The 13,052-nt window shown below is 33.2% G+C and overlaps 1 protein-coding gene across 1 annotated transcript in view; it reads left to right on the plus strand.

Moving 5' to 3' along the window:
* RAVER2 (ribonucleoprotein, PTB binding 2) overlaps nt 1-13,052 on the plus strand; it is a 90,886-nt gene that overhangs the window by 57,755 nt on the left and 20,079 nt on the right. The window contains exons 10-11 of the mRNA XM_044238378.1: nt 4,198-4,309; nt 5,651-5,787. Of these exons, the coding sequence (XP_044094313.1) occupies nt 4,198-4,309; nt 5,651-5,787 (249 nt within the window). The remainder of the gene's footprint in view (nt 1-4,197; nt 4,310-5,650; nt 5,788-13,052) is intronic.

The raw sequence follows: 13,052 nt of genomic DNA on the forward strand, positions 1-13,052 counted from the left end.
ATGCAGGGACTAACTTCTGAGTTTTCTATTCTATTCCATTTGTCTGTATGTCTGTCTTTATGCCAGTATTACACTGTTGAGATTACTGTGGCTTTATAGTAAATTTGAAATCACAAAGTATGAGCCTTCCGTTCTTGTTCCTATTTTTCACCTTTTTCAACATTGTTTTGACTATTTGGGGTCCCTTGAAATTCCACATGTATTTTAGGGTGGACTTTTCTTTTTCTGCAGAAAAAGTTGGAAGTTTGATAGGCACTAAACTGAATCTCTACATCACTCTGGTTAATACTGACATTTTAACAATATGTCTTCTAATCCAAGAACATGGGATAACTTTCCTTTTATTTATGTCTTTTTAATCCAGCAATGTTTTAAAAAATGTTTTTAAAGATTTATTTTAGAGAGCTGGGAAAGGGGCAGAGGGAGAGAGAGAATCTCAAGCAGAGCCTACACGGAGTACAGAGCTCTACACAGGGCTTGATCTCAGGACTCCAAGATCATGACCTGAGCTAAAACCAAGAATTGGACACTCAAGCAACTGAGCCACCCAGGTGCCGTTTTTTTTTTTAAACATTTTAAATGTTTTAAAACAAATTAAATATAAATATTTAATATTTATATGCTATATTTAATATAGCATATTCAAAATATTAGTTCAAAATGGATATATACACTGAAGTATTAAGATATTTTACATTCTTTGGTACTAACTCTTTGAAATTTAGTATATATTTTACATTCCACATACATCTCAGTTTAAATTGTCTACTATTTCTTAGGCTCAGTAGTCATGTGTAGCTAGTAGCTACCATGTGGACAGTAGTCATGTGTAGCTAGTAGCTACCATGGTGGATTTTCATGGCTAATCCCTCACTTTATTGAGATTCTGCTTAAATATCACTTTTAGCCATGTTGTGTAGTTTTTAGTGAGTATTTTTCTTCTTTGGTTCAGTCACTCCTTTTTTTTGTTCAGTTAATTCTTAAATATTTTATCCTTTTTGATTCTGTTGTAAATGGAATTCTTTCTTAATTTTCTTTTTATTCATTGTTAGTGTACAGAAATGCAACTAATTTTTGTATGTTGATTTTATATCCTGCAACTTTGCTGAATTCATTTAGTCTAACAGTTTGTGTATATGTAGCACTTATCGTTTTCATGCATTCGCAAGCGGAAATCACTTTACTTCTTCCACTCTGGTTTGGATGTCTTTTATTTCTTTTTCCTACTTATTTGCTCTGACTAAAACATCCAATATTATGTTGAACAGAAGTGGTGAAAGCAGACAGCTTTGTCTTGTTCTTGATGTTAGAGGGGAAGATTTCAGTCTTTCACTATTGAGTATGATGTTGACTTCATATATAACTTCTGTTTTATTAAGGTAGCTTCCTTCTGTGCTAACTTTGCTGAGTGTGTTTCATTTTATTTTGTTTTTTAAAGACTTTATTTGTTTATTTGAATGAGAGAGAGCACACAAGCAGGGGGAGCAGCAGAGAGTGAGGGAGAAGCACGCTCCTTGCTGAGCATGGAGTGCAATGCGGGGCTCAGTCCCAGGAGCCTGAGATCATGATCTGAGCTAAAGGCAGATGTTTAACTGACTGAGCCACCCAGGTCCCCTGAGTGCATTGAATTTTAATCATGAAAGCATGTTAAATTTTGTCAAATGCTTTTTCTGCATCAGTTGAGGTGACTGTGTTTTTTTTTTCTCCATTCTGTTAATATAGTGTATTATGCTGAATGACTTTTGTACATTGGATCGTCCTTGCATTTTAGGAGTAAATCCCAGTTGGTTATGATGTATAATCCCTTTAATAATCTACTCAGTTTGGTTTGCTAGTGTTTTGTCGATGGTTTTGGCACCAATATTTATAAGGGAAATTTATCTGTGGTTCTCTTTCTTTTTTGTGGTGTCTCTCTGGCTTTGGTACTAGAACAATGCTGAAAGTATTCTCCTTCAGTTTTGTGGAAGAGTTTGAAAAGAATTGGCATTAATTCCTCTTTAAATGTTTTATTGAATAGTGATTCGAAGGAGCACATGCACCCCAATGTTTATAGCAGCAGTGTCCATAATAGTCAAAATATAGAAAGAGCCCAGATGTCCATCAACAGATGAATGGATAAAGAAGCAGTGGGGTGTGTGTGTGTGTGTGTGTGCATGCGTGTGTGTGTGTGTGTGTGTGTGTGTGTGTGTATACACATTTGCATAGGCAGTAGAATGCTACTGAGCCACCAAAAAGAATGAAACCTCAACATTTGCAATGACATGGATGGAACTAGAGGGTGTTATGCTAGGTGAAATAATCAGAGAAAGACAAAGATATGATTTCACTCATATGTGGAATTTAAGAGACAAAGCAGATGAATATAGAGGAAACGAAGGAAAAATAAAATAAGACAAAATCAGAGAGGAAGACAAACCATAAAAGACTCTTAACTCCAGGAAACAGTGTTGCTGAAGGGAAAGTGGTGGTGGGGTGGGGGTAGTGATGGGGTAAATGTGTGATGGTCATTAAGGAGGCCACTTGATGGAATGAGCACTGGGCATTGTATGCAACTGATGAATCATTAAACTCTACCTTTAAAACTAATACACTATATTAATTAATTGATTTTAAATTAGAAATAAATATTTCATTGAATTATCCAGTGAAGCCATTTGGCCCAGGGCTTTTTTTGTTGTTATTGATACACTCTATTTTTTTTTTAATAAGTGATTTTCTTTCATAGCTAGAGTTGAGAACCCTGATAGGATAGAATCTGATTATCTTGGCAATTTAAGTACTTTAAAAACAAAATCTTAGAGTACCTTCCTGGCTACATTTTCTCAGTCTTTGAATTCTCTCTAGGCCACCATCTTCCATCATGCTATACATTTTCCTTTGGCAAATATGTAATGGTGTTAGCTCCTACCTAGAATTTTATGTTTCCATCTTAGACTTCTTTTGAGCTATCATATCTACTTAACTGGGAATCTTTTCTTTTTTTTAAAGATTGTATTTATTTATTTGACAGACAGAGATCACAAGTAGACAGAGAGGCAAGCAGCAAGAGGGGGAAGCAGACTCCTGCTGAGCAGAGAGCCCGACGCAGAACTTGATCCCAGGACCCTGGGATCATGACCTGAGCTGAAGGCAGAGGCTTTAACCCACTGAGCCACCCAGGCGCCCCTTAATTGTGAATTTCTTAGTGGTAGTCTTCTTGTCCTACTCATTTTAGTATTATCAATGCTTACCACAGCACTGAATGGTAAACATTCAGTAAGCATCTTTGAATAAATACATCTGTATCTGTGATTTATCTATCACAAGCAAATCTGGACTTCTTTGAGTCTTATGAAGATGTACAGGACAGATTTCTCAATCCAAATACAATAATATTGACCAGATAAGGAAGAAATAAAAGGAGTTGTTTATTGAGTTTTTTCTCGAATATAGAAATAAACACTTGATATTATATTTCATTCTGTTCAGGGAACAAAACAAAAATTAACTAGAACTGAAAACTTAGCTTCTAGCTTTAATTATAGTAACCTAAATTGTCTTATATAAAAAAAATTTTTTTTACTAACAGAGAGTTGAAAAGTAAAAAATTCCATCAGTACAAAACAAAATGATCTGAAGAATCAGCCCTTTTCTTCTGTTAAATGCTAGAACCCTTACACTTAATTATATAAAATTTACTGATATATTTTCAAGAAATGTGAATTTCTAGGGTTATCTTCTAAATGTGGATTTGGATTTTATTAAATCCACTTATTTTGTTTGGTATTACTTTTAGAACCAGAAATGTGTAAGCTTTCCTTTATCATTTGGCTGTAGCCATACACTATAAAAATCCTAGTAGGACAATGTAAATAACAGTATTTCTGGAAATAAGGTATGGGATTTGTTTTTTCTTGTGAACTAATTCTCTCCTAGTTCCAATGAAAAGAATTTACAAGAATGCCTTTAATTCTCTTTCAGTTCTAAAGTTTTAGGGTAGTTTAAAAAAAAAACTAATTGAAAAAATAAGTGGAGTGTGATCATTTTAATCACTATCCAGAAATACTCCATAACTTCATATGTTCAAACATTGGGTTCTACAAATTTTTACTACACTAAACTAGATTTACTGAAGAGTAAGTATTTCTTTACTTTTTCTGCATTTATATTTTCCTGTACCTCTGATTAAACACCTACTGTTTAATTTTTGATAAATAGGTGGCCTCTAAGAATCAGACTTCACTATTGGGAGAACCACCAAAAGAAATACGGCTCAGTAAAAATCCATACCTGAACTTGGCAAGTGTGTTGCCCAGTGTGTGCTTATCATGTAAGTAAGAGCTCAGTATTAATATTTTGGAGTTTTATTAAATACTTTCCATAATCAGTCTTACTCTAATTAAATGGAAGCAAATAATGCTTATTGGCCATGAAAGCCTAAATTATGACCTCATCTTTAAATTAAACAATAACTAAAAGTAAGACACTTAAAATGTATTTTAACTATTTAAGGAAACATCTTTTGTAATATTTTATTAAGAATATAATAAATTTATTGAATTAGTGAATCATAATAGAAAATCTGGCAAGAGAATTATTGGCAATAGTATAATGCTGTATAATACATATAGAATCATTTGTATTCCAAATCTATTTCTAAAATAGAGATTTAAACCTCTACATATCTCATATATCCAGAATATTTGCAAACTATCCCCCCAAAACTGTGAGCTAATGATAATAAGCAGAAGTTGAACTCTTATTTACTTTTTTGGAAGACTTTCTCAGGCCTTCAATTAAGGTAAATTATTAAATATAGTTTTAAGAGAAAATCACAAATGTGTGTTCGAGGCACTAGGATATTCACTACAATGTTGGTTGTCAATAGTGTAACTGAAAAGTGCCTTAATATTCCTCAACAGGGGAATGGTTAAATAAAAAAAATAGTTCATCAGAAAATGGAATACAATACAACTTTTTGCTATAGTTGAGGGAGAGCTACATGTACTAATATGAAATTATCTCTAAAGCAAATTAAGTAGAAAAAGCCAGTGTGTGCCTCAAATGATTCCATTTATGTTTGTTTAAAACTATGTATTCTTTTTTTAACTATGTATTCTTATGTGTACATATTTAATGTGTAAATGCATACAGTAAATCTGGGAAAATAAATTCTAAACTGTTACCTCTGGGGAAAAAAGAATAGAGTTAAAAGAAATGAAATAATATATATGCTCTGTATTTTATAAAGTATCCTCTTGTACCTCGACATTAATTTGTAATTTTTTAAAAGAGCCAGAAAAAAGATTTAATGTCCTTCCTCTATACCCACTGCATTTTTTACCTGGTCTAAAATTGATGGTTACAACTATTGCATTAATAAGAAGGATTAGTTTACATTTTGTTTGCCTTCTTTTAGAGATTAGACATGTATCTTAAAAATGTTTTCATCAAAATTATCTATCCATTGGACAAACTTCCATGTTCAGTTGCTTTAAATGAACAAGACAACATCATATACTGTATATCCTCCCCCTGGGGGGTAAGAACTATAGCTATATGGAGGCAAATGAAAATCTGTTGAATTAATGTTGAATTAATGAGTTTTGTACTTTGTTTATAACTTATAACAAAACAACTTTTGGCTAAAAATATTGAAATTTAACTTTAGCCCCTGCAAGTAAAACCACTCTGCAGAAGACTGGAATTGCAAGCAATATTCTGGATGCAATCTCTCAGGGAAATGAATCACAACACACATTGGAGAAGTGCATTTCTTATTCTCAGCCTTTTGGTGATTATGCACAGGTGGGTGATCCTCAAGGTTTGATGATATATAGAAAAATTGGTTCAACTGTATATTGAGTTCATTGAATATGAAAATGTGATTCCTGTGATATCATAGGAAAGTAAAATTGCATTCATCTACACAATATTCCTTGCTCATTTGGGATTTTAGGACATATTCAAGCAACACTGATATTTACCTAGATATTTATGCTAGATATTTACCTCTTGGTGTTTACACTAGTGGTCAACAAACTATAGACCAAATCTAGCCCACCGCCCGTTTTGTGAGTAAAGTTCTACTGGATACAGCCGAGTCCATTCATTTACATATTGTCAATGTTGCTATTAGGCCTCAACGGTAGAGTTGAATAGCTGCAACAGAGACCATATGACCCATAAGATTAAATATTTATTAAATATTTACTGGCTCTTTACAGAAAAACTGCTGACTTGTGGTTTATACCAATGTACACCTGACTAAGGAACTCAAGGAGATGCCCCTGTTCTTCCCCACTGCTTACGGATTATAGACACACAACCTTAATGACGGGCGCTATTAGGCTAACATTTAAACCAATCAATCACTAACATTAAAAAATATTATATTCCAAAGGTATATTGTACCATTACTTAAATATGTCAATTTTACTTTGGCCTTTTCTCCTTCAAGTCATTCTCAATGGCTTAAGCTGAGAGTATATATCATGTTAGCAGTATATGATGATATAATCCTGGTGGTCTTGTAATTAACTATCCTTGTTCTGATTCTTTCTTATTTCTCAGCACAACCTCTGCTTCTCAGCTCTGCCCTATCTGCTGCAGCAGTGCTTCCACTTTGATTTCCTTGGAGCACCTGTGTTTGCCTCATCTCTCTCTAATAACCTTTAGAACAGAAAACCTGTGTGAATTCACTTGGAACAATCGATGCCTCCTTATGCTTTTATGATAGGGTACTAGAAACACAGGTGAAATAGATTCTGTAAGAATGGTGCAGCTGGACATTAGATAATAGGTAATAAAGTCTCTTATATACCTGTAGAAAGGTGGAGAAATATAGGTTGGAAGATGATGTAATTAGGTACCAACAGACCTATATCCAATGAAGAGTAATCATGAATTAATACAACCTGGAAAGCATTCCCTCGTATGTTTCATAAGACTCCATTTTTCTTCCTTTATTAATTCACATTTTAAGAAATCAAGATGAGGATATTAATTGACATTAATTGTATGCTAATTATATTTACAGATGACAAAACCCAAGGAAATTATCAGAGATCTGTAAAATTTGTAATATGATAGTTCTGTAAATTAGAAACAGCCTAAATTTCCAATAATTTTTAATACTAAGTACATAAATTGTCATATTTATTCCAGAAATACAATGCAAATAGTACAGATCAAGTAAAACACTATGTAAATACATGGTAAATATTTCATAATCTATTGTTCATTTTAAGAATTTATAAATTATAGTCCTGTACAATTCTAGGTTGTTTTCCTTTACAAAGAGTAAAATTTACTTTCATAAATGGAAGCACAGTAAACTTAAAAAAATTTTTTAAACATGTATAATTTAACTTTTTATATAGCTTTTTAATTTTTTATCACTTTATTTTATGATAAGCATACTCCTTACTCTCCATCCCCCATGCCCCCCACTTGTTATTTATAGTTAGGAGTCTGTTTCTTGATTTGTCTCTCTTTTTCCCTTTGCTCATTTGTTTTGTTTCTTAAATTTTACATATGGAATGAGTGAGATCATATGGCATTTGTTTTTCTTTGACTTCTATTGCTTAGCTTAATACAGTCTAGCTCTATCCATGTTGTTGCAAATGGCAAGATTTTGTTATTTTTTATGGCTGAAAAATATTCCATTGCATGTATATACCACATGTTCTTTATTTATCTATTGATGGACACTTCCATAGTTCGGGCTACTTTTGTAGTTTGGCTATTATAATAATGCTGCAATAGACATAAGGGTGCATGTATCCCCTTTCTTAGTGCTTTTGTATTTGGGGGTAAATACCCAGTGGTATAACTCCTAGATTATACAGTAGTTCTATTTTTAACATTTTGAGGCATCTCCATACTGTTTTCCAGATTGGCTGTACCAGTTTGCATTCCCAAAAACAGTGCACAGGGCTTCCTTTTTCTTCATATCCTTGCTCATACTTGGTGTTTCTTGTGCTTTTCTGTTTTAGCCATTGTGACAGGTGGGAGGTGATAATCTCATGTAGTTATAATTTGCATTTCCCTGATGATAAGTGATGTTGAACATCTTTTCACATGTATGTTATCCATTTGTATGTTTTCTTTGGAGAAATATCTTTTCATGTCTTTTGCCCATTTCTAAATGGGTTATTTGGTTTTGTTGTGTGTTGAGTTGTGTCAATTCTTTATGTATTTTGGATACTAACCCTTTATGAGATATGTCATTTGTAAATATCTTCTCCCATTCAGAAGGTTGCCTTTTAGTTTTGTTGATTGCTTCCTTTGCTGTGCAGAAGCTTTTTATTTTGGTATAGTCCCAGTTATTTATTTTTGCTTTTATTTCTCGTGCCTCAGGAGACATTTAGAACTGTGTTGATGTGGCCAGTGTCAGAGAGATTATGGCCTGTGCTCTCTTAAAGGATTTTTATGGTTTCAGGCCTCACATTTAGATCTTTAATGCATTTTGAGTTTATTTTTGTGTATGATGAAATAAAGTGGTCCAGTTTCATCCTTTTGCCTGTTGCTGTGGTTCTCCCCATCACCATTTGTTGAAGAGACTGTCTTTTCCCATTGTATATATAATCCCCCTCTGTTGAAGATTAGTTGTAGGTTTATTTCCAGGCTTTCTGTTCTATTCTATTGATCTGTGTGTCTGTTTTCATGCCAGTGCCATATTGTTTTAATCACTACCACTTCGTAATACAACTTGAAATCTAGATCGTGATACCTCCAGTTTTGTTTTTCCTTTTCAAGACTGCTTTTGACTATTTGGGGTCCTTTGTGGTTCCTAAAAAATTTAGGATTATTTGCTCTGGTTTTGTGAAAAGTGCTCTTGGTATTTAAGAGGGATTGATTAAACCTGTAGATGGGTTTGGGTAGTATGGACATTTTAACAGTCTTGGCTCTTCCTATCTATGAGCATGAAATGTCTTTCCATTTCTTTGTATTGTCTTGAGTTTCTTTCATCAATATTTTATAGTTTTCAGAATTCAGGTCTTTCTTTGGTTAAGTTTCTTCCTAGATGTTTAATGTACTTGGTGCAATTGTAAATAGGATTGTTTTCTTTTTTTTTTTTATTTTTAAAATATTTTATTTATTTATTTGAAAGACAGAGATCACAAGTAGGCAGAGAGGCAGGCAGAGAGAGAGGAGGAAGCAAGCTCCCTGCCCAGCAGTAAGCCCGATGCAGCGCTCTATGCCAGCACCCTGGGATCATGACCTGAGCCGAAGGCAGAGGCTTTAAACCACTGAGCCACTCAGGCATCCCAATAGGATTGCTTTCTTATTTTCAGTTTCTGCTGCTTCATTATTAATGTATAGGAATCCAACAGGTTTCTGTACACCGATTTTATATCCTGCAACGTTACTAAATTTATCATTTCTGGTAGCTTTTTGGTGGAATCTTTAATGTTTTCTATATATAGTGTCATGTCATCTGCAAATAGTGAAGGTTTTACTTCTTCCTTACCAATTTAGATGACTTTTACTTCTTTATGTTGTCTTAATGCTGTGGCGAGGACTTGCAGTTCTATGTTGAATAAAACTGATGAAGGTGGACATACTTGTCTTGTTCTTGATCTTAAGGGAAAAGCTCTCAGTTTTTCCCCATTAGGTGTGATATTTGCTGTGGATTTTTCAAATAAGGCCTTTATTATCTTGACAAAGTAGGTTCCCTCTAGACCTACTTTGCAGAGAAGTTTTTATTATGAATGGATGTTGTACTTTGTCAAATGCTTTTTCTGCATCTATTGAAATGATCATATGGTTTTTATCCTTTCTTTTACTGATGAGACATATCACTGTGATTATGAATATTGAACCACCCTTTCATCTGGGAATAAATTCCACTTGATTGTGGAACATGATTTTTAAAATATATTTTATTGGATTCAGTTTTCTAACATTTTGTTGAGGATTTTTGCATCTATATTCATGAGAAATACTGGCCTATAATTCTCTCTCTCTCTTTCTTTTAATTTTTTTTTTGTGGTATCTTTATGTCATTTTGTTATCAGGGTGATATTGGCCTCATAAAAAGGATCTAGAAGTTTTCCTTCCTCTTCTATTTTTTGGACTAGTTTGGGAAGAATCAATATTAACTCTTTTTCAAATGTTTAGTAGAAAAAAATAAAAATAAAAATAAAAAAATTAAAATGTTTAGTAGAGTTTGCCTATAAAGCCGTCTGGTCCTGGACTTTTATTTTTTGGGAGTTTTTTGGTTACTGATTCAATCTCCTTACCAGTACCTGGTCTGTTCAGATTTTCTATTTTTCCCTAACCTAGTTTTGGTAGAATATATGTTTCTAGGAATTTATCCGTTTCTTCTAAGTTGCCCAATTTGTTGACATATAGGCTTTCATAATATTGTTTTAGAATTGTTTGTATTTCTATGGTGTTGTTATTTCTCCTCTTTCATTAGTAATTCTGTTTATTTGGTTCTCTCACTCGCTCTCATGGGTCTTGCTAAGGGTTTATCAATTTTTATGGGGTTTTTTAATTTAATAAAAAAAATTTTTTATAAACATATAAAAGATTTATCAATTTTATTGATCTTCTGAAAGCTCCTGACTTCATTGATCTATGCTATTTTTTTTGTTGGTTTTTTTTTTAGTTTCTGCATCATTTATTTCTGCTCTAATTTTTACTCTTACCTTTTGCTGGGATTTGGGTTTGTTCTTCTTTTTCTAGCTTCTTTAGGCATAATGTAAGGTTGTGATTTTTGTTGCTTCTTAAGGTAGGGCTGTGTTGCTATAAACTTTCTTCTTAGAACCACTTTTGCTGTATCCCAAAGATTCTGAGCCATTCTATTTTCATTTTCATTTGTTTTCATGTAGTTATTGATTTTTCTTTAATTTCTTGGTTGACCCATTCATTGTTTAATAGCATGTTGTTTTAGCCTCCCAAGTATTTGTGCTCTTTCCAGATTATTTCTTGTGGTTAATTTCTAATTTCATAGTGTTGTGGTCAGAAAAGATGCATGGTATACCTTCAGTATTTTGAATTTGTTGAGACTTGTTTTGTGGCCTAATATGGATCTGTTCTGGAGAAGGCTCCATATGTGCTTGCAAGAATGTATATCCTGCTGTTTTAGGATGAAATGTTCTGAAAATGTCTGTTAAATCCATCTGGTCCAGTGAGACATTCAAAACAAATTGTTTCCTTACTGATTATCTGTTTGAATGGTCTGTCCATCAATGCAAATGGGGTGTTAAGGTCCCCTACCATTATTGTATTACTATCAATTGTTCCCTTTATGTTTGTTATTAACAGTTTTATGTATTTGGATGCTCCCATGTTGGGTGCATAAATAAATACAATTGTTATATCCTCTTATTGGATCGTTCCTTTATTCTTATACAATGTCCTTCTTTTCTCTTGTTACAGTCTTTGTTTTAAAGTCTGTTTTTCTGATATGAGTGCTGCTACCCTGACTTTGTTTTGCATGATAAATATTTCTCCATCTCCTCACTTTAAATCTGCAGATGTCTTTTGGTCTGAAATGCATCTCTTGTAAGCAGCATATAGATGGGTCTTGTTTTTTAATCCATTCTGGCACCCTGTGTCTTTTGTTTGGAGCATTTAGTCCATTTACTTTCAAAGTACTATGGATAGACATGTGATTATTGCTATTTTGTTTCTAGTTTTGTGATTTTTTTAAAAAAAAATAGGTTTTCTCTAATTCTTCTCTTTCTCTCTCTCATGGTTTATTGGCTTTATTTAGAGATATATTTGGATTTCTTTCTCTTTATTTTTGCATATCTATTACTGGTTTTTGATTTGTGGTTACCATTAGGTTTGCATGTAGTATCTTTTGCATCTAGCAATTTCTATTAAGTTGATGGTCACTTAAGTTAAAACCCATTCTTTACTCCTCTCCCCACACTTGACCCCCCTACATTTTAGGTATATGGTGTTGTATTTTACATCCTTTAATTTTAGGAATCCCTTGACCAATTTTTACAGATATATTTATTTTTACTGCTTTTGTGTTTTTTACTCCTCCTACTCTCTCTATGGTTTTCCTTTCCATTCAAAGAGTTTGTTTTTCAACTTTAATATTTCTTATAGGACTATTTTAATGGTCATGAACTCCTTTAGTTTTTGTTTGTATGAGAAACTCTTTACTCTCCTTCTATTCAGAATGATAGCCTTGCTGGAGAGAGTATTCTTGGTTGCACTTTTATTTTCTTTTAGCACTTTAAATATATCCTGTCACTCTCTTCTGTCTTGCAAAGTTTCTATTGAAAAATCCTGATAATGTTATGGAGTTTCCCTTGTATGTAACTGTTTTCTTTTCTCTTGTTGCTTTTAAAACTTTTTCTTTATTGCTAAGTTTTGCCATTTTAATTACTTTATTTTTTGGTGTGGACCTCCTTGGGTTGAATTTTGGAGGGAAGCTCTTTGTGCCTCCTGAATCCAAGTATCTGTTTTCTCCCCCAGATTTGGGAATCTTTCAGCTATTATTTCTTCAAATAAGTTTTCTGTCCCGTTATCTCTCTTTCCTTCTGAGATCCCTATAATACAAATGTTACTACACTTGACAAAGTCACTGAGTTCCCTATGACAGTTCTCAATTTGCATAATTTTCTTTCCTCTCCTTTGCTCAGTTTGGTTACTTTCCATTACTTGTGTTCCATGTCATTATTTCATTCCTCTGCTTCATCGAGCCTATTTATTCCATCAAATGTATTTTTAATTTAATTTATTGTGTTCTTGGTCCCTGATTGGCTCTTTTTTAAATCTCTGTGCTACGGGTCTCACTGATGTCCTCTTTTCTCCAGTCCAGGGAGTATCCTTGTGATTATTACTTTATATTCTCTATCAGGCACATTATATATGTTTTGCTTTGGTCTCTTGCTTGGTTTGGTCCTGTTCTTTCATTTGGGACATTTTTCTCTATCTTCTCATTTTGTTTGATTTTGCCTATTTCTCTCTGTTAGGAAAGTCAGGACATTTTTCTCTATCTTCTCATTTTGTTTGATTTTGCCTATTTCTCTCTGTTAGGAAAGTCAGCTACTTCTTTTGCTCTTAACAATAAAAGCCTTATGAAGAATAGATCCTTTAGT

This window comes from Neovison vison, chromosome 2 (assembly GCF_020171115.1).
Source record: "Neovison vison isolate M4711 chromosome 2, ASM_NN_V1, whole genome shotgun sequence".
In the NCBI taxonomy this organism is placed as follows: domain Eukaryota; kingdom Metazoa; phylum Chordata; class Mammalia; order Carnivora; family Mustelidae; genus Neogale; species Neogale vison.